At 41.0% G+C, this 23,044-nt stretch overlaps 1 protein-coding gene across 5 annotated transcripts in view; it reads right to left on the bottom strand.

Moving 5' to 3' along the window:
• The window catches only part of PTPRG (protein tyrosine phosphatase receptor type G), a 592,097-nt gene that overhangs the window by 107,109 nt on the left and 461,944 nt on the right, over window positions 1–23,044 (bottom strand). For 3 of the 5 annotated variants that reach the window (XM_026650229.2, XM_026650227.2, XM_026650225.2), the window contains exons 9-12: window positions 8,909–9,093; window positions 6,691–6,799; window positions 3,934–3,983; window positions 437–1,364 (exon numbers count right to left, since the gene is read on the bottom strand). In XM_026650229.2, the coding sequence (XP_026506014.1) occupies window positions 437–1,364; window positions 3,934–3,983; window positions 6,691–6,799; window positions 8,909–9,093 (1,272 nt within the window). The remainder of the gene's footprint in view (window positions 1–436; window positions 1,365–3,933; window positions 3,984–6,690; window positions 6,800–8,908; window positions 9,094–23,044) is intronic. The other 2 variants (XM_026650230.2, XM_026650228.2) reach the window with 1 other exon arrangement.

Genomic DNA, 23,044 nt, shown 5'->3' with positions numbered 1-23,044 from the left:
AACTGTATACATATGTCACAAACGTCTTATGAAAAACAGATATGCATAAGACACAGCGGCCATTGTTCAAAGATAATTTCACAGTTATAGTTAGCTATATTAATTTCTAACAACAAAACTCCTAAAAGCAGCCAACCATATTGGAGGCTAATTTCTTGCCAAACTTCATTTTTCAGCTCGAAGCACACGTTTTTAATTGGAGGCTGGGTAATTTCCTAACACAATAACCTCCCCCCCTGGGTATTCCCCCCCCCTCCCCCCCAGAATTCTAACATCATTTGTGGGCTGAGTCCTGCACTGAGTTACCCTATTGCTGCTAATGGGATCGTGTGGGGTGTCAGTCAGTGAGAAATATGGTCCCTATAGCTTTTTCAACGGAATCTGAAACAAGGCCGTAAACACAACTCCCACTCATCCCTCCCCCAGGATCACTCACCTGGGTTAATGGTGATGAATCTGTTATCGGATGGATTTTCCTCTGGAAACCTGCGGTCGTTGGGAAAAGCTTTTCTTGATGTTGTCTCTGGTCCCCTTGGGATTTGCCCTACAGAATGTTCATTTGTGAATGCTGGTGGCACTTGGGTGGAGGGGACAGGTTGGGGCGGAGTGTCTGTTTCAGTAACCCTCTCTTCTTCAGGACGCTTATCTGTTGGGAAAATGTTTTGCTCTTGACCAGGTATGGTTTTATTTCCTTCCTCCTCTACAGTTCTATTAGGGGAAATGGTCGTTAGTGTGGTCTCAGTGTTATTTTGTACCTCGGCAGCCTCTGTCACTGCACTCTTCTCTTTCTTTTCCGAATCCTTTTCTCCCTCTTCATCATGTTCCCTTTCGCCATCCTCACTTTCACTCTTCTCATCCTTTTCTCCTTCCTCTGCTCCTTCATTGTCTTTCGTCAGAGCGGAATCACTGTCCGGTCCTGGGGAAGATAAAGCTTCAGGAGTTGTAAGCACCGGCCTAACTGACTGTTTGCTGGTAGAAGCAGCACTAGGAAGGCGGGCTGGCCACACAGTGCTAGGAAAGGAGGAAATACCGCCACCACTAAACCCAAGGCCGGCAAGCAATGTGCTGGTCACCACGGAGGCCACTGTTGCTTGGCTTCCACTGGATGAAGGTCCCATTCCAGTTGCCATTGAAACAAAGGAGAAAGGAAGACCAGAAGAAGTCCAGGTAGAAGATCCAGAACTGATGGGAGCCATGTCAGCTGAAGAAGCAGGAGAAGCTGTAGGCTTGAAGAGATCACCAGAGGGGACAAGGGAAGAAAACACACCAGAGAGAGTGTCAGTAGGGGTCACTGATATGCTACCTCGGCTCTTTTTTCCTTTTGTTTTCTTTTTCTTTCCAAACACTCCATTCTGCCCATTATTCTGTTCAAATGAGACAAGTATATTTATACAAACTGGAGTCAAATCTACCCAGAAATAGCACAAGCACGAGCATTAAAAAGTCACAAGGCAAATGACACAGATTATGTCTACAATGCATTCAGGTGTGATCACAGACCACGTACACATACTCGGATTAGTTTTGATGTACACATACTGTACAACCCCATGTGGGACCCTGGGTAGGTACCTGAGCAGCTGTGCCACGGCTTCACTGCTACTGTTACTTGAGCTCACTTTGATCTAGCTAGATTAAAGTGATCTCGAGTTATGTCTACACCAGCTGCAGTGACACCTCTGACTGCAGTGTAGACATTCCCAAGAGCAGTAAACGTTCTTGCATTTGCCATTTCCAAACAACAATTATAGCAATATCTCATTACTCTTATCTTTGTTTTATACTCGACCTCTCCCCTTCCTTAGTGACTTTTGAAGAATATTTCTTTTTTGGGAGGGGGGGAGGGAGTATATTTTTTGAAAGTTTAATGACTTTCACTATGCCAATTCTCTAAACCATAGACTAAAAAATGTTTAAAATGTGAAATCATGTACATTTGACCTTAAAATAAAAGCTGTGTTGCAGCAGCTACTCTAATGCCCCTAATTTTGTAACAATGGGCCCAGTTCCTGCAATCGGATCCAAACATGGGGCACCCCTTGCTCTCACAGAGTCCTGGGGTCCTTCCATACAGATCTGATTGCAGGATTGGGGTCTCAGTTCCTATTATTTCCTAATTTTGTTCGTTACTCTGCACAGGTTGGCGTTATTCTGCTAAGGTTTGGCACTATGGCACAGTTTGGCATCATCGTCCTTCAAAAGATCTCAACTGAGACCCTGGCTGTGCACCACGCAGGGCGGTACGAGGGCATGCAGGGCCTCCTTATTGCCCTGAGCTGGCTATCATCATCACCAGCCCTTAGTCATCACCTGCCCAAAGCACTTACCATCCTGCCCAAAGCACTCTGCCTTCTCAACTCAGAGCGGCCGGGGGGGGAGGAGTGGGGGGGCAGCAAGCTGTAGCAGGAAAAGGGCTGGCACAGTTTATTTCTCCAATGCAGCTAGGGGGAAGCAGGGGCTGAATTGTGACCCAGAGTTGCAGCTACTTGGGCTGTGCTGCAAGATGATCAGCAACCCTAAAACGATCAACTTTGTACACACACGATCTATCCAGAATAAAACCTGGCTAAACGTTTGAAAACCATTAGATGAATTTCGCTGTTACCGTGGCTGCCTGTAGTGGTGATCATCCTAAAGACACTGACGTTCACTGATTTGTCCAAAGACACAGAATAATTCTGTGGAAGAGCCGGGATTAGAATTTAGTTCTGTGCTCAGGCCACTAGACCATGCTGCACTTACGCTTCATGTTACCAGTTCAATCAACAAAAATAAAGGGGAGGTGATGCTGCAAATGCATTTATGAGGGACAGCTAACATGGGAAACATAGGCACTGATCTGAACCTTCACCCAACCCATAAAATGTCTACAACCCCAAATATTTTTAGAGTTTTAAAAGCTTAGTACGTTTAGTCATAATACTCTGCATCCCCTTGCTATTCCCATTTTCAGCCAGGCCCGGAAGTTGAAATGCTGCAGCAAAACAAGAAAGACTGCTCTCGTGTTCTCTCTGACCCAGCTGCAATCACAAAGAACTGGAGATCTCAAGGGAGAGCCTGTTCTTCTGAGATCTTGAGCTCAAACTTTAAATAAGCATCTGAACTTCTGGATGCTTATCAATCTGAACCTCTATAGCTTTGAGAAATGTGCTTTTCTCTGGCATTCGCCGTTAGTCTCAGAGCTGGGCCGAAGAAGTAAAAGTTGGCAGCAGATTTTGTACATCTCTACGTTATCCGTGAAAAATGTTAATCATTCTTGTTCGAGGCCTGTGTTACTGGGGTATTACCATTCAGAATGGGACTGAGTGAAACCAGAAATAAAGCACTTAGCCTACGTTCTCTAATATGAATTCCATAAATGTGATTGACATTACAGCACTGAACATAACTATGTTCTTTCAGAACTAAAACTGGGCATTTTTAAATGTTGTAAAATATATTCGCTTATTGCACTTTCTGGATTTTGGAATATGAAATTAGAAGAGTTGAAAGTTCACCTTAGTTAATACTTACAGCCTCAAGTAACATGAAATAAAGAATTAAAATAAATAATTTGCTAAGGCCTAATTTACACAAAAGTAGATATTTCCACGGCATTGGAAGACTGCAGATGCCATACGCCAAAACATTGCCTGGCTCCTACTGCATGAACCTCTCTGTTCATTTAATTATTAAAAGAAATTAAGCATATTCTCAGTCATCATTAGGATTACATATTTTCTCTCCAAAGAAAGCTTACAGAATCATGAAGCTATAAAGCTATTCCATGTGTGGAAACAGGCAATTAAAGCTTTTGCTCAGGATTTAAATAAAGTAACACCCTCCCAAATCACTGCAGTAGATTTACAACATTATGCTGCCACCTGGTGGGTATTATGGCACAATTTACAACTGCTTTTAAATTTGCTGCACTGATTTATGTCCACTACTTACCACTCCTGTTTTAACAATTCTGGTCCCCTCGAATATTCGAGTAGTGTTAGCTGGGAAACAAAGAAGGATAATTTTTATGTGGGTTATGAAGCTGAAAAAATGCAGTTATTCTTGCTAAATAATTTCTCAGAAATTAAAGGCATCTAAAAATTTCAAAACCTTGAGAGCCATTGCTACTGAGTGTGCCTAGGGATTACTATAGAGGAAACAGTGGCTGATGTATAAGATGGTAACCACAGACCAGTAAAAAAATGTCTGAAGTGGCCTGATATGTACAACCAAATCCAAATTCTGGTCCCAATTACTCCTGTGTAAACTGAGAGTCAGGCCAAGATTTTCAAGGTAAGGTGCCTGAAGTTATTCATCTAAATCCATATTAGTGCCTAAATATGGATTTACAAGCCTTATATTAACCACTTGGCTTTGAAAATGTTGGCCTTTGCCTACTGAGCCATAAAATATATGTTCTTACTCACCCACAAGTTAGGTGAAAATCTATGGCCCAGTTATGCAGCAGGTCGGACTAAATGATCATAATGTCTACTGACCTTAAAACATATTACAGCTGTGTTCATCTCAATTTAGGCTGATATAAATGAAATCAGATTCTAGTCCCTGGTATTCAGAATTAATATTAGACTGGCTAAAGTTAAGGAATTGGGTTTGTCGTAAGCAATTATACATCCCTCAAGTTGTTTTTTGTGACAGTGGGGGAGAAATGTATTTCAGGTTCATCTGTCATGCCACATGCTGTGTATTGTTTGTAATTAGGTACGTGTTTATCGTTTGTTTGGAGTGTGTATGTGAGTGAGCAATGTTTCAAAATAAAACTTTAATAAAATACTTTAAAACACTGCCAGCCATCACAAAACAGGGTTTTTCTTGTTGTCTTATTTATTTATAATTACTAGTTTGTAAAGGGTGAAGGAAATATAAATTGTAATCATCTGCTAGACAAATTAAATTACATATTAACTATCCCAATGTACTGTCCCCCCCCCCCCACACACACATATACACACCACCAATCTGAGTTTCTATCAGCTTAAACTTCTAGAAGAATGCAGGCTAGCATGAGCATAAACAGCCAAACAATTCCAACCAGCAAGATATAGTGTGATGATACCTTTTGAGGAGTTATTTTAAAATTTAGCTTCTGGAGCCAGTGTAAAACTGGAAGAACTTGCCCTACTTTTTTGGATGGGGGAGGGGGAATGGCTAAGGAGGGAAACACATCAACGTCTGCCATTGCCATACTGGTGTGTGTGTAGCCTCCATTATAGATCTCTTAGTGTAATTGGGAAGGCTCTTTTGCCTATAATCAAATGAGTATCATGGTCACGTTTCAGTGGTTCAGTCCCTTTCGCCCTTAGCTTAAAGAGCTGAGATGAAAGGTCCCCAGTAAACAAACTTCTGATCCTGTTGGGCACTTAAAACAAAGATCAAAACTCTCCCCACAGATCCAGGCGCTCAGATACCACAGTGAAGTGTACAGCATACATTTATTAGATATTAGATATGATAGAACCTCCCCCTCCACACTGGTGATAGATAATGAGGCACTTGCAATGAGAACATAATACTGGAAGTGAGATGACCAGATATCCTGATTTTATAGAGACAGTCCCGATATTTGGGGCTCTGTCTTATATAGGCGCCTATTATCCCCCACCCCCGTCCCCATTTTTCATAGTTGCTGTCTGGTCCCCCTAGGACCAGAGGCAAAATCGGCACCGTGTGGATCTGAGAAATGAATCGTGTCCATTGCCTGACTTTTCATAGACAGTTTCAGCTGTTGAGGATTATCAGATTAACTATGTTTGAACCCCCCATATTTCTCCAAAGGTCACCCTTAAAAATGTCTCTGTTAATTTAATGGATAACTTCTGACTCAAGTAATTTAACTCTTTGCTTTTTCTTAGGACTAGGATTTATAATTTTTATCAATAAATTGTATTCCTGGTCTCCGACTTATCACACTACTCAGAGTCATTGAAGTGGAAATGGATGAGAGCTGAGAGTGTGACACACAATTTATATCAGTGAGTTAAAATATCTTTGTTTTGGTAATCAATGAGACTGTGTTCAGGAGTAAGAATTTGTGCACACTGTTGTCGTGGTAAGATTGGGCCTTCCTTCATCCCATACAGACACTAACCAGACCTAATCCTTGCTACATGTGGATTACAGCTACAGTAATTCTTATGGTCCACATCAGTGGGCTATGCTACCTTTGATTTATTTTTTAAATTAGGTAGCGAAAGGCTGATTTCAAATAAGGTTACATATATTTATATTCAGTCAGATTTCTAAAAGGCACCGACAAGCATGCTCTAAACTCAGATACAAAATTTAAACATACTAATTAAACAAAATAAAACGAACAAATTGGTACAAGACCAACAAAGGATTCTCATAGCCTTCTCCTGGAAAACCTGGACTAATAAAAGGGACTTGCTATATGCGCTGGAGATCATCAGATCCAGGTTCTAAAGGATCACTCAGCGGGAGATGGGAAGTAATTACAGGAGCTGACAACCTATCACTGAGAAGAGTCTGCCAATGAGCCCGTCTCTTTTGAATGAATGTTCTGCTAACCTCAGCTGATCAGAGTTGGAAATTAGCACCGTTTATAACACCCAGACAACTTGTAATATTATTCCATGTACAAATTTTGGTCAGCAAAAGAATGCTAAGCAGGAAAAAAAAATCACATAATTTTAAACAGATATATATATATATATACATATATTTTACCTTGAAAGAGCATTGTCTGGCTAAAGTCACTACGCATATCATTTCGGCAAACTGCTTGAACTCTGAACAGATAAAGGATGTCAGGTGAGACATGGCTAATGATGGCTTTCTGTTTAAAAGAAATAGATATTATTCAGATTTTCCCCCCCAAAGGGCTCTCCATGATCAATTTGTACAATATAGAGCACTGTGCTAACATAGAACATGTAGACAAGACCATTTCTAGAGGGCGACATTAACTCTTGGGCAGAGGTCCAGCTGCTGGCCCATGCATTACGTAAGCTGCTGGACTTTAGCGGGACTTAAGTGGTGTACAGACCTTGCGCTAGCTCTGCACAGGGGAGAATTTCACCCATGATGCATTAGCTACCACACTAACATACATGTTTGCTACTCCTCACTGCTCAAAAAACTGCCAACAAGTTACTTGATCTTTTAAAAATTAAAATAAAACAATGTGGTGGGGGAGAAAAGGGTGTTTCCCATCAACCCGGATATGAACATAGAGCTACCAACCACCACAGTACCTAGGCCAGGTGCTTTACTCTGCAATGAACAGCAGGGTTGATTGGGGCAATTTGCCCCCACACTGCCCTGGGCTGGGAATCACCTTCCAGCCCACCATCACTGTTAGAATGTGAGTATTTGAATATGCACCCGGATGCTCTGGAGATGCTGCCTGGCTACCCAGCCATTCATGCACTCTCTGAGTGCTCCTCCGTCCCCTTTTTGCCAGCAATTGCTCCTCTCTGGGCCTTGCAGCAGAGGAAGATAACTGCACTGAGTATCAGCGTGGGTCATTTGCAAGGCCAGTGCACTATCTTCTAGTCTAGTTTCAAATGTCTCAAGCAATTGGACTTCCCAATTCCCTCTGCCACAGTACAAGTACGTTGACAGTAAATTATATGTCACTGTCAAAGGATGTTTTTCTGCCAAGCCCCTCTCTCTTGGCCCTAATCTAAACTTTGGCTGAATCCTTTACCTCCGACCCCCTTTTCCAGAGCTGGGTTCATTGCCATTTACTTCAAGCTATCCCTTCATTGAATTTCCTGCAGATTTTGTTATTGTTATATAAAAAAAAGACACTGTATTTGTGCCCAAATTGTTCCTGCTGTTTAACGTACTCCATCCTCATTACTGATGGAAAAAATCTCCCTTAAGCATGTGACGTTATGACAAGAGAGAGGTTACAATACATCACAACCTTCATAACCTTGAGTGTCTTTCAATAGATTCCTCTCTGATTTCATGAAGTACATCACTCCCTAATGTGACCTAGATAACAATGTCTAGTGGGGAAATTGAAAAGATAAATGGAAATGAAGTAAAAGAATCTTCATCTGAAGGAATAAGAGAAGTATTATTCTATAACTGATTGAATGGGCCCAGAGGACTGCGTATTTGAAAAAAAAATAACAGTCATTAGGAATTTCTCTCAGCGCGGCTGCATTTTCATGTGCATATACAATTACTGATTTCCTTATTCCAGAGACTTCCTTTGATTAACAATAAACGGAGGCCTTTCAAACTTGAATATATAACTTTGATTTTATATGCAAAGAATGTTAAAGACTAGTACAGTATTTGCTTCCACTTGGACAAGAATGACAAACAGATCCAATCTTAAATGCAGCTGGTGGATTGGTATTTCCACATTCACCTAAACTGTTCTGACCTTCCCTCTATTATCTCATCAGCAGAGAAATCTACGGCACACTTCCTTTTTAATACTGCAGCCTGGGCCACTGCATCCCCAGCTCCCAGGCCCTGATCTTGCAAACACTACCAGGGACATCCCAATAGTCTTCAATGGGCTATGCACAGTGGGAAGCACTGGTCCAGTAATAGATATTGCATGATCAGTCCTTACTGTGAAACCAGTGAGTTGCACATAAGCCAAAAAGCTTTTCAGAGTGAGTGGAGCTAGTTCCCAAGCCAGGTAGTTTTCAACAGCAGTATATAAAAAAAAATACCTGCCTACCCATTTCCCTTTGTGCCCACCATGTGAACGATAAATTAACACTCTGGTATACTGGGCGATGTGCTATGTAGAATTCAACTAGCACTGAATGTGTGAAAAGCAATCCATTGCAATTTAAAAAACTAACCGTTCATTTAAACAGAACAAATGCTTTCGTACCCCACCTTCTCCTACTGAGGAAAGTATAGTATAAGGCTAGCTTAAGACTAAGGTCAATTGCTGATGCTGTAGTTTTACCAGGTCCTTGTCACTGTCCTTGGTGAAAGTCTTCTCTTTTTCATCTTCATTTTTAGTCCAGCTGTAGGAGATCATGTAGTTCATAATGGGAGGGTGGTAGATGATCTCTGGTTGGTTCCAAGTTACTAGCAAGGCTGTTCTGTTCACAGGCTGCACTTTCATGTTGACCGGGGGAGTACTGCAAACTAAACAAAAGGGATCAGATATGAAGCTCTCCTGAAGAACAGAGAGAAACCAAATAGGAGAATAATTGCATATAACATTAAAAAGCCAGATTTTTGACACACTTACACAAGCTCTGTAAAATTTTACTCTATTTTACATTGAAACCAATGGGATTTAAACCACTTCCAGTTGCTTTCCTGTGCCAAGTGCAGGAAAGAGATAACAGACAATAGGGCCCATTATGTCTGTGGCCTTGGGCAAGTTGCTTAGGCCCAATTATTTATTTTACAAATGAGCACAAAATCTTCACTCCCCGCGTGTGCCTACATCGCTCACCCTCCGCACGTTGAGAGTTCTGCACACCCAAAAGTGCTCAGTGCCCTTTTAAACCTCTGGATCTTAATTTCCCTGTGCAACTTTCCTGTATTACAATTGCCTGATGCCTAAAATGGGAGCAATAATTCTTCCCTGCCTCCCACGATGCAGGGAGAATTGGCTAATGGTTGCAAAGCACTTTGAAAATGCAATGCCCTATATCAGAGCTAAGAGTTATTACCGGGACACTCTATGGTTTCTTTTTTATGCCCACTAGTGCATAATAAACTAAGGGTATTTTATACTCTTCTTCACCTGCTTTGCAGGGAAACACAGACCTTGTTTGTCATTCAAATGTCACAAAAGGAAGAAAGGGCATGTCGGTAACCGGGCACCTAGCTCTTTGGCGGACGCTTCCTAGCAGGTTTCTGGGAGGAACGCTGTGTGGAACTGTCGACTGACTCCTGCTGCCTCGCTCTGGAAGCTGTGGCTTTCTAATCCCGCCTCGGCTATAAAGAAGGTGGAAGTTGCTCTCTGGCCAGAGTGTGCTAGGACTTGGGGGGGGGGGTATGTCCAGGAGGGAAACCCTAGGAATGGCCTAGCTTGAATCATAGAATCATAGAATATCAGGGTTGGAAGGGACCTCAGGAGGTCATCTAGAGCTGAACTGCTAGTTATTTCAGCTGCCTACAAAAGAAGAGGACTGAGTACGGGCACTGATCCAGCGTATGTGCTATGCATTAAAGAACTCAGCCCATTCAGGATGGCTCAAGAAAATATTTGTCTAATAACTGAAATTTAAAGGCATACTAATGGAGAACACTAGATGGCACTCATATGCTATCTATAAAGTACATACTGGTCTCCCGCTATAAGGGCTATATATTTTTCCAAGCTTGAAAAGGGTCGTGATTAAAATATATAATTCAGGACAGATTCTCACACCCTCTTTCCAGATATAACCCTTGAGCCACAAAGAATTGCATGCTGTGGTACCTCAATCCACTCAGCAGGGACTAAGGATCTGGTCTTTGCTGACAGGAAAGGCTCAGGGTGTCACCCAGGCCACTAAGCCTGTGCACTCTTTCCAATATTATCCTCCCCACACCGGCCTTAAGTTTGTTCCCTGTATGTACACATACAAACATTTTACTCCTGAAGAGTCGCAGCTGCATTGAAGAGAAAACGAAGTCTATTTCCAGAGCTGAGTTTCCTGTCTGGCCATGTCGTGTGCTGCTGCATTACCAAACACCCCTGGTTTATAAATAAAAACGTGCTGCAAATGGATAAACATGTGCATCTCCGGTATTTCCAGTGGGATGGCCCTGTTAAATGTATCCCATGCATTTGTCACCCTCATTTTATAACGAACGGGTGCAAAATGAGACACGTTTGTGAAGCAATTGATGTGTAGCAGTAGACTTTCCCCCTACAGAAAAAACTGGCAAGTCAAACTCGTGGCAGTTTCAAGTGTAATTTGCCTATTTACAAATGTCCTGATTACTTTGAACGGAGGTGGCCAAAACTGCACCGATGCCATTTCCAGAAACCCCAGTTAGGACACCACTAAGTCACTGTTCCCAAGAATTCTTCTCTCTCACCCTTGGCCTCTGTCTTTCTCCTCTGCGCGTACTACCTGTTCCTCTCTCCTACTGGTGCCCTGTTCTTTCAACACTTAGCCCTACAGGCTGCATGGGGCTCACGTTCCGTCTACTAAGTGTGGGCTGGTTTAGGTGGGGGCCTATGCATTAACTTCCCCTTTCTGCAGTTTTTCTGCAACACAAGAACCTCCGGTAGGTTTTACTCTATCCAGTGTCCAATGGGGCTATTTAGTTCCCATCCAGAGAAAAAGAGAGCACTTAACCCACACAATCCCCTTAATGACTGTCCAGACATAGCTGTGATAGCCAGTTCCACAGGCAAGTCTCTCTATGTTCACCCCTTTCCATGGAGATTTTCACACATATATCGTAACAAATATTTCATTAACACCTTTGCCATAAAAGTGTTATTCTCCAAAATACCATACTTGCTTTATCGTTCCATTCAATTCAAAGCCTACTGGAACTGGGAGCATGCGTCAATCAGCAGCCAACACACTGTCCAGTTAAGTAGTGGTTAGTCCCAAAGAAGCCCCATCAAGGCCTCCTTGGAGTTTGTTTTACTGCAGCAGGAATTGATTTAAAAAGCAATTCTCCGGTAACCTTCACATGAGACATAAAATAAAGGGACAACAGGCCCCAAATACTTGTAATGGCCCTTTAGCATTTGTTGACTCATCATTTAGAGACTTGTGCATAAGAGCCTGACAGGGATCCCGCAGCCACTGTACACGGAGCTGCCATTGTTTCCACCTGAACCCTGATCCAGGTAAGCAGACTGCATGACTTTAATCGCTCTAATGCCATCACTGATTTCACTAACACATGTTCTAAAAGGCTCTGCTGGATCCAGCCATTAGAATGGTTGGAAAATCAGGGCCCTGGCCCGCTAGAAGGACACTGAATTCACAATACTGCTATTTCACAGTAAAGAATATTCACAAAGTTTATGATTTAATAGGACTTTGTTCCAATTATTCTCAGGCACAAGGGAAGAATGTGTTATGATTACATACTAACTAGCATTTTCTATTCAGTATCTATTTTGAAGGTTTCTGGATTGATGAATGGGAAAAATAGGATTTTTTCCCCCTTTTTGTTTATAAAATGCAACATATGGTTTATTAATTTAACCAAACCTGTTCAGGACACAATGGAATCAAAAACATTTGATCTGATAATTCAATTTGATGATTTAATTAGAACAGTACATAATGTAGCAAATGTCTGAAAGGAGTGAAAAAGTACATAACGATTTGACTGTTTATAAAGCTATCCGCATTTTCTAGAGAGCCAATTTTCCTTTCCATATCGTGTGTGTCTTGCATTTTAGGAAGGAGAAGTTTCACAGATTCTGGATTTTTTTAAACCATGTTTTAGGATGCTAACGAGCCCCCATAGATTTTGCAAAGTGTAAAGCTGAAGGACAAATACAAATGCAGAGAGAAAAAAATGTTTGTATGTTGCTCTGGATTGAAACAGAATACACTGAAAAGAAACAAAAAATTTTCAGGCTAAATGAGCAAACAAGCCAGTGAACTGATGATTTCTTTAAAAAAGCCATTTGACACTGAAATCACAGATCTCAGCAGTTTTTAGAGAAAATATTACCATGCCTTTCCTTCAGATTCAGCCATTATTATTACTTATATTACCGTAGCCTGAGTCATGGACTGGGACCCCATGGTGCTAGGCACCGTACTGACACAGAAGAAAAGATGCGTCCCATCCCAGAGATCTTACAATCTAAGTATAAGACAAGAGACAGACAGACAGACGGGGAAGGCAAAGTAACAATGAGACAATATTGGTCAGCATGATAGGCAGTGTTAAAGAGAGTATTAGGTCTTGGAATTGTTCCAACACAAAACCACCAAAGCCAGTCCTCATTTCAGGACAAATGTCTCTTAAATATGGCTCCCAGCACAGTAGCACCTGAGCTCCTGACAGTGTATAATGCAACACCCCTCACAATACCCTGGGAGGCAGGCAGTGTTATTATCCACAGTTTACAGAAGGGGAACTGAGGCACAGGGAGGCTAAGTGATGTGCCCAAGGTCACGCAGGTAGTCTGTGGTGAAGCCAGGAATCAAAGTCATGTCTTCCAAGTTCTCAGCTATTACCCTAACTGGACCATCTCTTCCTCTCTGGGCTGGTGCAACAAGAACAAACAGAAACAGTGTCTGCCTTCCGTGTCCTCTGCAAAACGGCTGTAGGGGGAGGTTGAGAGGGGGTCGAGCTAAGGGAAGGAGCTCTGAGTGCACTTGGCTGCTCTGAACTGAAACATTGTTCAACCCCAGCTGACGTCTAGAGCTGATGGCAGCATTTGTGGTGGTTTCCTGGGGACTAGACACAGCCTCTGCACTGCAGATCATGGCCCCCCTGAGAAAAATGAGATTTATGGCTGGCCTCCTTCCCCTAGCTTTCGCTGAACTATGGAGAGATCCTGCTTTCCCCTTTCACTCATGGGGGGAGTTCTGCACCCTGTGCACCCTTGCACACCGCCACAGCAAAGCACAACACAGTCATATGCTTAATCTACAGCACCATCCAGGTCAGCCACACAGCAGAGAATTATTTCCTTCATATTAAAAGCATTCAAATGGTCTGGAACAAATAAAATTAATGTAACATCTCCACACTGATCTCTCCCTTCATTTGATTTCTACGTTGTATTTGGCTATGCAACCTCCATGGGATTTTCCTAACTCAATCAATTCCCATAGAGCCTAATCCAGAGCCTCATGGCAGCCCTCCTCTGCATCTCTGATTGAGAGAGGTGTTAAAAAAAAAAAAAAAGGAAAAAGAAAGAAAAGAAGATGCCCTTGGTTTAGCAGGAATTAGGCACTGATGTAAGACATACCTATGACTAACTATTTATATAACATACTTGATCACGCCATGTGCTAGAAAGGTTTTAGCAGCCGAAGTTTGGAATAGGCACCTTATTCACAGGCATATGCAGTTCTACTCTGATAAAATTTCTATGACACGCTGCACCCGCGTGCATTTTGCTTACGCTAGCTATATTACTGAAAAACTATTTAAGGAATGTTTTAAAACTTGCATTGAGTTTATTTCTTGTATCGCTTCCTCTTGTAAAGAATATAATTTTGTCGGATAATATAAAAGTTTATTTTTAAGCATTTGTTTTTATTGATTTAAGTTTTCAGCCTTTCCCCCCCAATTTTTATCAATTAAATTTTTCGCAGTTGGGGAAAGTTAGGGTGTGTGTGTCCGACAATGGGGAGGTCAGACAATTTAATGACAGTAGATGCTGAGATTCAAAAAGTTAAAGCTTTATGACCATTAAAACACAAATCGTCAACATTGCGTGTCACAATATAGAAAGCAAATAGTCTGAAATCAAACTCAAATAAGCTCTCAAGCAGCATTTTTCTTACTTTGCCAGTCTGTAAATTTGGATCATCATCAATGGAAATTTTTTTGTCGGTTTGTGCGTGTACAACGAAATCGATGGTTATAGACTTTTAACGATAAAAATTGAATCCTTCCAAGCCTACTTGTACTCTGAATCCAACAGGACAGGGCTCAGAGAGATCCATCAAAACCTAGAAATGTTCTAAGTTAGCTTTTCTATGCATAAAAATGTCACCACCATTATTTCTGGATGTACTGTGTCCTCTTTTGGGAAGCTGGGAATCTCCTCCTTCCCAAAGGCATAAATTGCTGTTTCTATTGCTGCAGAACTGGGACATATTGCATGTTAAAGTCATGACATTTTTGTGCATAGAAAAGCCGGGGCTGGTGAAGAACTCAATCTTGCCTGTGCAAGGATGGGGAGTCCTTGGGCAAGGGGATTTTTGAAGAAAATTCACAAGTGGATGGAGGAAAGGAAACATTTCTGAATCAAAATGATTTTAAAAACCGGGAGTGCATTGAAGCTGCTCAGAGGTTTGGTATGTTAGAATAAATCCTGGGAGATGGATTAGTGGGCAGAGAGCAAGTGATGTGCTACAAGGCGAGGAATACATTTATTTATCACATGGCTCTGCAATTTAGAACCTAAATATTACCTCATCCTAAGTGGCATATTATCCGCATGACTATCAATAGATACATGAGTACTTGTCTGTTACCGAGGCACTGATAACTCGGAAGAAAATCATCTTGAATGCTTATGGATCAATGTCCTAACAGATAAAGCACAAGATGGGGTATTAGTTGGTGTCTGCTACAGGCCACCAAAGCATATTAGGGAACAGCATGACCGGCACATTATGCACCTGGCTACAGCGTGTAGGAAAAATGTAGTGTGATCACTGGGGACCTCAATTTGAGTGACATATGCTGGAAGTCTCGTGCTGCCAGTACTAAACATCATTGGAATTCCTAAACATTAGAGATGATAATTTCCTACCTCAAGAAGTGTGCATCTAACATGACGGAATTCTATATTAGGCCTCATCTTGACAGATAAAGTGGAACTGATCACAGAACTAAAAAATAATGGTAAGTTAGGTACAAGTATCATGACTTGATCAAATGTATAATGTGCAAACAGAATTAAGTCCAATATATATATATTTATATATATATACACACACACACACACACACATACACAGAGAGAGAGATGGATGATGGGAATTATTTTAGAAGATGGCCGTACTACTTAAAAAAAACAACCTGGTTTAGTGGAGAAGTGAAGACAGTCGATAAAAATTTTAAAATAATATATAGCAAATGGAAGAAAAGGGAAGTTGATAGCAATGAATATAGGTCAGAAGCTAAGAACTGTAGAAAACTGATAATGGAAGCAAAGGGGCAAGTAGAAATCTATGGCTGGCAGAGTTAAGGACAATAAGAAGGAGTTTTAAAAAATATATTAGAAACAAAAAGAATTCAACAATGGTATTGGTCCATTACTAGGTGGAAATGGTAGAATTATCAATAATAATGGAGAAAAGGCAGAAGTGTTCAATAAATATTTTTGTTCTGTATTTGGAGAAAAAACAGATGATCTAGTCATAGCATATGATAACACTCTTCCCATCCCACTATTATTCCTGGAAGATGATAAATAGCAGCTACTAAAGTTACATGTTAAAATCAGCAGGTTAAGATGACTTGCATTCAAAAGTTTTAAAAGAGTTGGCCAAGGACCTTGCTGGACCATTAATGCTGATGTTCAATAAGCCTTGGAACACTGGGGAAGTTCCCAAAGGCTGGAAGAAAACTAACGTTGTGCCAATATTTAAAAAGGGTAAACAGGATGACCTGAGTAATTATAACCCTGTCAGTCTGACATCAATCCCAGGCAATGAAGTGGCTGAAATGGGACTTGATGAATAAAGAATTAAAGGAGGGTAATATAATTAATGCCAGTCAGCATGGGTTTATGGAAAATAGATCCTGTCAAACTCACTTGATTTTTCTAATGAGATTACAAGTTTGCTTAATAAAGGCAATAATATACTTAGACATTTGACTTGGTACTGCATGAAACTTTGATTAAAAATAAGATATAAAATTAATGTGGCACACAATAAATGGACTAAAAGATGGCTAGGTATCAAAACGTAATTGTAAACGGGGAACCATCATCGAACAGGTGTGTTTCCAGGGGGGCCCCGCAGGGATCATCTCTTGGCCCTACACAATTGAACATTTTTATTAATGTCCTGAAAGAAAATACAAAATCACTGATAAAGTTTTCAGATGACACAAAAATTGGGGGAGTGGTAAATAATGAAGAGGACAGGTCACTGATTCAGAGCAATCTGTATCACTTGGTAAGTTGGGCTCAAGCAAATATGCGTTTTACTACGGCTAAATGTAAATGTATACATCTAAGAACAAAGAATGAAGGCCACACTTACAGAACGGGGGAGATAATGCTGCCCGCTTCTGATTTACATCACCTGAAAGTGAGAACAGGCGTTCGCATGGCATTTTTGTAGCCGGCATTGCAAGGTATTTACGTGCCAGATATGCTAAACATTCGTATGCTCCTTCATGCTTCGGCCACCATTCCAGAGGACATGCTTCCATGCTGATGATGCTCGTTAAAAAATAATGCATTCATTAAATTTGTGACTGAACTCCCTGGGAAAGAATTGTATGTCCCCTGCTCTGTTTTACCAGCATTCTGCCATATATTTCATGTTATAGCAGTCTCGGATGATGACCCAGCATCTAAAAATAGCTACAGCACTCGACCCAGGATTCAAGAATCTGAAGTGCCTTCCAAAATTTGAGAGGGACGAGGTGTGGAGCAAGCTTTCAGAAGTCTTAAAAGAGCAACACTCAGATGCAGAAACTACAGAACCCGAACCACAAAAAAAGAAAATCAACCTTCTGCTGGTGGCATCTGACTCAGATAATGAAAATGAAAATGCATTGGTCCGCACTGCTTTGGATTGTTATCGAGCAGAACCCGTCATCAGCATGGACGCATGTCCTACGGAATGGTGGTTGAAGATGAAGGGACATATGAATCTTTAGCGCATCTGGCACGTAAATATCTTGCGACGCCGGCTACAACAATGCCATGCAAACGCCTGTTCTCACTTTCAGATGACATTGTAAACAAGAAGCAGGCAGCATTATCTCCTGCAAATTGTAACCAAACTTGTTTGTCTGAGCGATTGGCTGAAGTAGGACTGAATGGACTTGTAGGCTCTAAAGTTTTACATTGTTTTTATTTTTTAATGCAGTTTTTTTTGTGTACGTAATTCTACATTTGTAAGTTCAACTTTCATGATGAAGAGATTGCATTATAGTACTTGTATTAGAAGAATTGAAAAATACTATTTCTTTTGTTTTTTACAGTGCAAATATTTGTAATAAAAATAATAATATAAAGTGAACACTGTATACTTTGTATTCTGTGTTGTAATAGAAATCAATATATTTGAAAATGGAGAAAAACATCAATTTCTTTTTATAAATTTCAACTGGTATTCTATTGTTTACCAGTGCAATTAATCACAACTACTTTTTTTTAATCGCGATTAATTTTTTTGAGTTAATCGCGTGAGTTAACTGCAACTAATCGACAGCCCTAGTTTCAACCTGTCACTCTGACCAGGAGAAACATGTCTGCAAACAATACAGAAATCAAGGCCATTTTAAAGACTAACCAGAAAGTGGGCAAATATGAAACCCGCATATTCTGTCTCCGAACACCCCTTCCCTCCAACTTTAAATAACTTGTGCAATGTATCAAAATGATTCAATCTAAGTAAAACACACTGCAAACACAAAATCCACACCCACTGCATGTATTAAACTGACTATATCATAGCAATAGAAGTAATAAAGGGCCAGATTCTGCTTCCTTGCATTGGCATCACTCAGGAGTAACTCAACAGAAATACTGCAGTATGTAACGGGGGTGAGACCAGAATGAGACCCATAGAAAACACCAGCAGGCTTTTTGCTATCTGATTCATTCTCTGTCCTGGAATGGTGGGTTGCCTACACTAAGAAAAAGAGACAGGTTATGAGGATCATACACAGAGGAAACACAGGCTTAAATACATGAAAGAGTTCTAAGAGGCAGGTTTACAACATTCCTGCCACTTTTCTTTTACCGAATGTCTGTAACACTTAGCTATGTTTTAGTTCATGATGTTAAGTGCTGTGATCCTTGTAAGCGCCATTATTAATATATGAGAATAATCACTTTTAAAGAGACACACACTTTTATCCTTTACCTTTGCCTTCACTTTGCTAGCAGGCATCTACAGGCTACAGAGTGCACAGTACTCGCAAATATTTGTGTTGATCTACTTCAACCTACAGGCAGAATGTGTCTAGGAGACAGACTATTTATCTTCTCTGCTCTTAGCTTTGACTATGTTTCAAACAAACAAGGTTGTTCCTTATGCTTAAGAAATATGGACAAAACCTCGTGTTGTCTGATGCTCCATGTGAAACAAAGACATCCCACTGGTGACTGGGTAGTTAAAATGCTCTTACAGAATTTCCCATTTAAGAGGCTTTGGGAAGCCAAGTTTTTGCGCCGTTTGCTGATGGCCCATTTCCTGAGGTGAATATTCAGCTAACATCTGGGGTGCAATTTGATTCATTCCTGTACGGATTTCTTTTTAGTATTTGAGTTTCCATGGCATCACTGCAACAAATCCTATTTTACTGAAAGGCAGAAACTGTGGTGTGTTTTCTCCCCCCAAATGTTTCATCTCTCTCTCTCTCACACACACACATGAGTTTGTACACTGTAGGCCAAATCCAGCGGGTATCAATCAACACAACTCCCCTGAGCTCAACACTGTTATGCCAGTCTACACCAGCTGAAGATCTGGACTACAATCTCTGTGTATATATTATATGCTACAGATACACATAGCATATGCGTGGTACGATACATACCTTTAAAAAGGATACCTATGTCTACTTAGATTTATATATTCGGTATATAGAGTAACAGGTGTGATCAAGTGCAGAGACACATACAGTGTCCATGCGGGCACAAGGGAGGATTTTCTAGAGAAGGGAAATATTTGCAGCATTAACTAGGGTCACCTATTTAAACCTTCTGATGCATGGCCGCCAACAGTTCGGCCAACTTGTGCATGGCACTTTTTTGGAACATGTGGGCATGGGCATAGTGAGGCAAGAGTCTATGCACAATATGTATGTGCATGTAGGATGCCCTGTTCAGAATGGCAAATCAGCTCCACACTTAGCTTATGATCTTTTCATTAAGGGAATGTATCATGACTCCTCATGGTCTGAACTGTAGGAAATTTTGAGATGAATGATCAATATTTTCCAGGGCCAAATGGCTGGCCTAGGAGAGGCACACAGCCATACCAATACAGGAGTGACCTAGAAAACTAATTCCTAGGGACCATCACAAGGGGGCTAACTAGCATCATTCGAAAACAGGTGAAGAGGAGTGCGTGTGTGTGTGATGCCAGTGCAGCTGTAAAATGAAATGTGATCGACTGAATGGGTGACAAACCCAGGAAATTACTTAAATTGGCCCAGTAAGCTAAACCTGGCCTGGCTGATAGCGAGAGCTCCTAGCTAGGGTGAGGTGGCTGCTGGAGGCGTGTGTGAGGAAGGGAGGACAGAAATCAGATACCTTTGCATCTTTCCAACCTATCAAATTATAGTAGTTTTTGGAAACCAAGTATGTTAAATGATAGAAAGTCAGAGACCCACATTACGAAGAGTTTTCTGATCCCTTCTAGGGAGCTCCCTGCATAGAATTTAAGATATCCTCCATCACTGTGGGACCTGAGCACCTCCTAACACTGCAGTTAGGAAGGGAAAAACGATCATCCTCATTTTACTAAGGTTGGAACCGAGGCACAGAAAGATGGAGTGACTTGTCCAAGATCTCTGTGGCAGAGCCAGAAACAGAGCCCCTGAGCGTTAGTCCTGTTAACTGTGGTTTTACCGTGTTTTCTATGAAGGACAGATACACCTAGTCACGCTTCCACCGGAACAGGAGGTATATAATGGAAAACACCTAGTTACTCCTTGTGGAGTACACAGCTCCCATTAGCATTAATAGGAGCTGTGCACTCATACCACAGGAGGATGCATATGTACGGTGTTAATTTTTATAACATGTTATTCACACTACTCTTTAAAAATAACCCCTGTCCATGCTCTAATCTCAAGAGCACCAGGCAAAGTTATAGTGCTTCATAAATGCTTATTAATAACTCACTCACTATCCATAGTGGTCACAGCAATGGAAACATCACACTAAACTAACACAAAACGAAGTCGGCAGGACACCCCAAACTGGAAGGACACCAAGCAGCTTATAAATTTTTGTAAGAAAAGTGGAGTATCTCCTTTTGAAAAGTGTCAGTTCCTACTCTCACCTTGATCCCTAATCCTTTGTATTCCATGTCTCTCAGATTGGGGGGCAGGACACGGTTTAACATGTTAGCATAGTGCACACCTACTGGGCTATATAAATAATAATGCAAGGGCTGAAGAACTGCAATGCAAGATACTGATCAGGAAAAGGATGTCGGGTGATAATGAGAAGGTGCATAGAATTATCAGCTCAGTGTCTGACACGATTTAGGAAAATGATTAGAACAGTTAAATATTGAGGTAACTAGGTTTATCTGCAAAGGAAAGGACAAGTAAGAAGTGATGTGGCTAAGGTATATGCAAATGTGAAGGGGCATAACAATGAAGGTGATGGCACAAAGAAATTTGCAAAAGAAACTTAAAAACAAAAGGGAATGAACAAAAACTGCCCCTTAGGTAGTTTAAGAAAAACTTTTTTACCCAGAGGGCAGTCAGTGTGTGGAACAGATCCTACCAAAGGCAGCAAGACTAGCTGCAACTCTGACCATATGGTAAATGCACTGAAAATGATTCTTGCTCATTTGCATTTTCCCTAACGATAAGATGGGAGGAAATAAATAATGTTTTATCATTTTGTTAGTGATTTCAAGTTAAGATGTTTGTAATATATAATTTTAAATCTGTATTTCTCATGTCTGCTATGTTTTGGATAAAAGATTAGGTCTCTCAGGGGAGACAGAAATGAGGATTTAGGACTTGTTGCTATACAAGATTCTTTGTTTGCCTCAAACTTTTTAAAACAACTCTTAAAGAGAAGGAACCTTCCTGCGTGAGCTATTTCTTTGGAGTTGCAGAAAGAAATCAAGGGGACTGCTCGTTTGCCTTTAGGGCTACATAAAACACTGGCACTTAAAAAGGAAAAACAAATTATTATTCTTGTAGCTTTAGTCTCAAAGACCCGACTCCATTCCAGTCCGTCTTGAAGCAGTTCCTCGGAAACTCTGCAGCTAACGAAATCCTTTTGTATGACATCCATCCATCTAGCTTGAGGTCTTCCATCCTTTCTCTCACCTTGCACTTCAAAGTTTAACACCCTGTTTCCTATATATTGTTTCTATCTTCTTTTCACATGCGTAAACCATCTAAGCCTGTGTTTCCTCAACATTTCCATCATTGGTGTCACCTTCACAATTTCCCTAATTTGTTCGTTACGAACATGGTCCATCTTTGTAACGCCAAGCATCCATATCTTAACATTTTCATTTCCACTGTATTCAAGATCTGCTCCTGTCTCTTCCTCAGTGCCCAGCACTCAGAACTACACACAACTGCAGGCCTAATGACCATCTTGTAGACCTTACTTTCCAACATGATAAGCATTCTCCTATCGCAGATCACTGCTCTCACCTCTCTCTCCTTTAGTTAATGCCCTTCCTGTCCTGCTTAGAAGTTCACCATTGAGTTCAACATTCTCGTGTACTATTGAACTTGGATTTTTGTACCTTTGGTAGTAGCTGGCCATCCAGACTTACAGTCTCATTATCTTCCCACAAGACAGCATCAAATCTACAGACCAGACACTCAGTTTTATTCCTGATGTTTTTCATTCCAAAAGAAGAAATAAAGCACAGGGCACAAATACAGGCAGTCCTCGATTTTACGACATTCGACTTATGACCAACGGCACTTACTACGTTTCTGAATTGACACCTTGATTCAACTTACGACAATTGGTTTCGACTTTACGATGCTTGGTCCCGCAATGGAGTGGATTGCAGTTCCGAGTTACAATGTTTCGACTTACAACGCAATTTTCAGGAACCAATTGTGTCGTAAATCCGAGGACTGCCTGTACGAGAATATAATTGAGCCACATGGCTTCATTCCATTCTGAAATATTACTGTTAATGCCTGAAACTGTCTGCCCCCAAATGACTGCATCTTCACACACTTCTTCACCTTGCACACTTTCCAGAAAAATTCATCTTTTTTTGGATAATGCTAATTGAAGCCTTGCTCTGATACAGTCCTTCTAAGAGTATGTGATGATATTCAGAAAAAAAGGAAGAACTTCCGTAGGAGGCATTGCTTTCATTTCTGATGTCAGGAGCTGTGAAATAGTGACTCTGAACTACCTTGCTTTGCTTGAGTAGTGCTGTACTTTTGACTCCAAATCAATATTCGGAGCATTGCCCCAGAGTTAAACATACAGGAAAACAACAAAAACAAAAACACATCTTCAAGATAGTTTTAATAACCTGGAGGTTACAAACTGAGTGCATCATGAT

Source organism: Terrapene carolina, unplaced genomic scaffold (genome assembly GCF_002925995.2).
Source record: "Terrapene carolina triunguis isolate 2854851 unplaced genomic scaffold, T_m_triunguis-2.0 Scaffold89, whole genome shotgun sequence".
Taxonomy (NCBI): domain Eukaryota; kingdom Metazoa; phylum Chordata; order Testudines; family Emydidae; genus Terrapene; species Terrapene triunguis.
The sequence above is the reverse complement of the archived record's forward strand: the minus strand, read 5'-3'. Positions and strand labels throughout refer to the sequence as shown.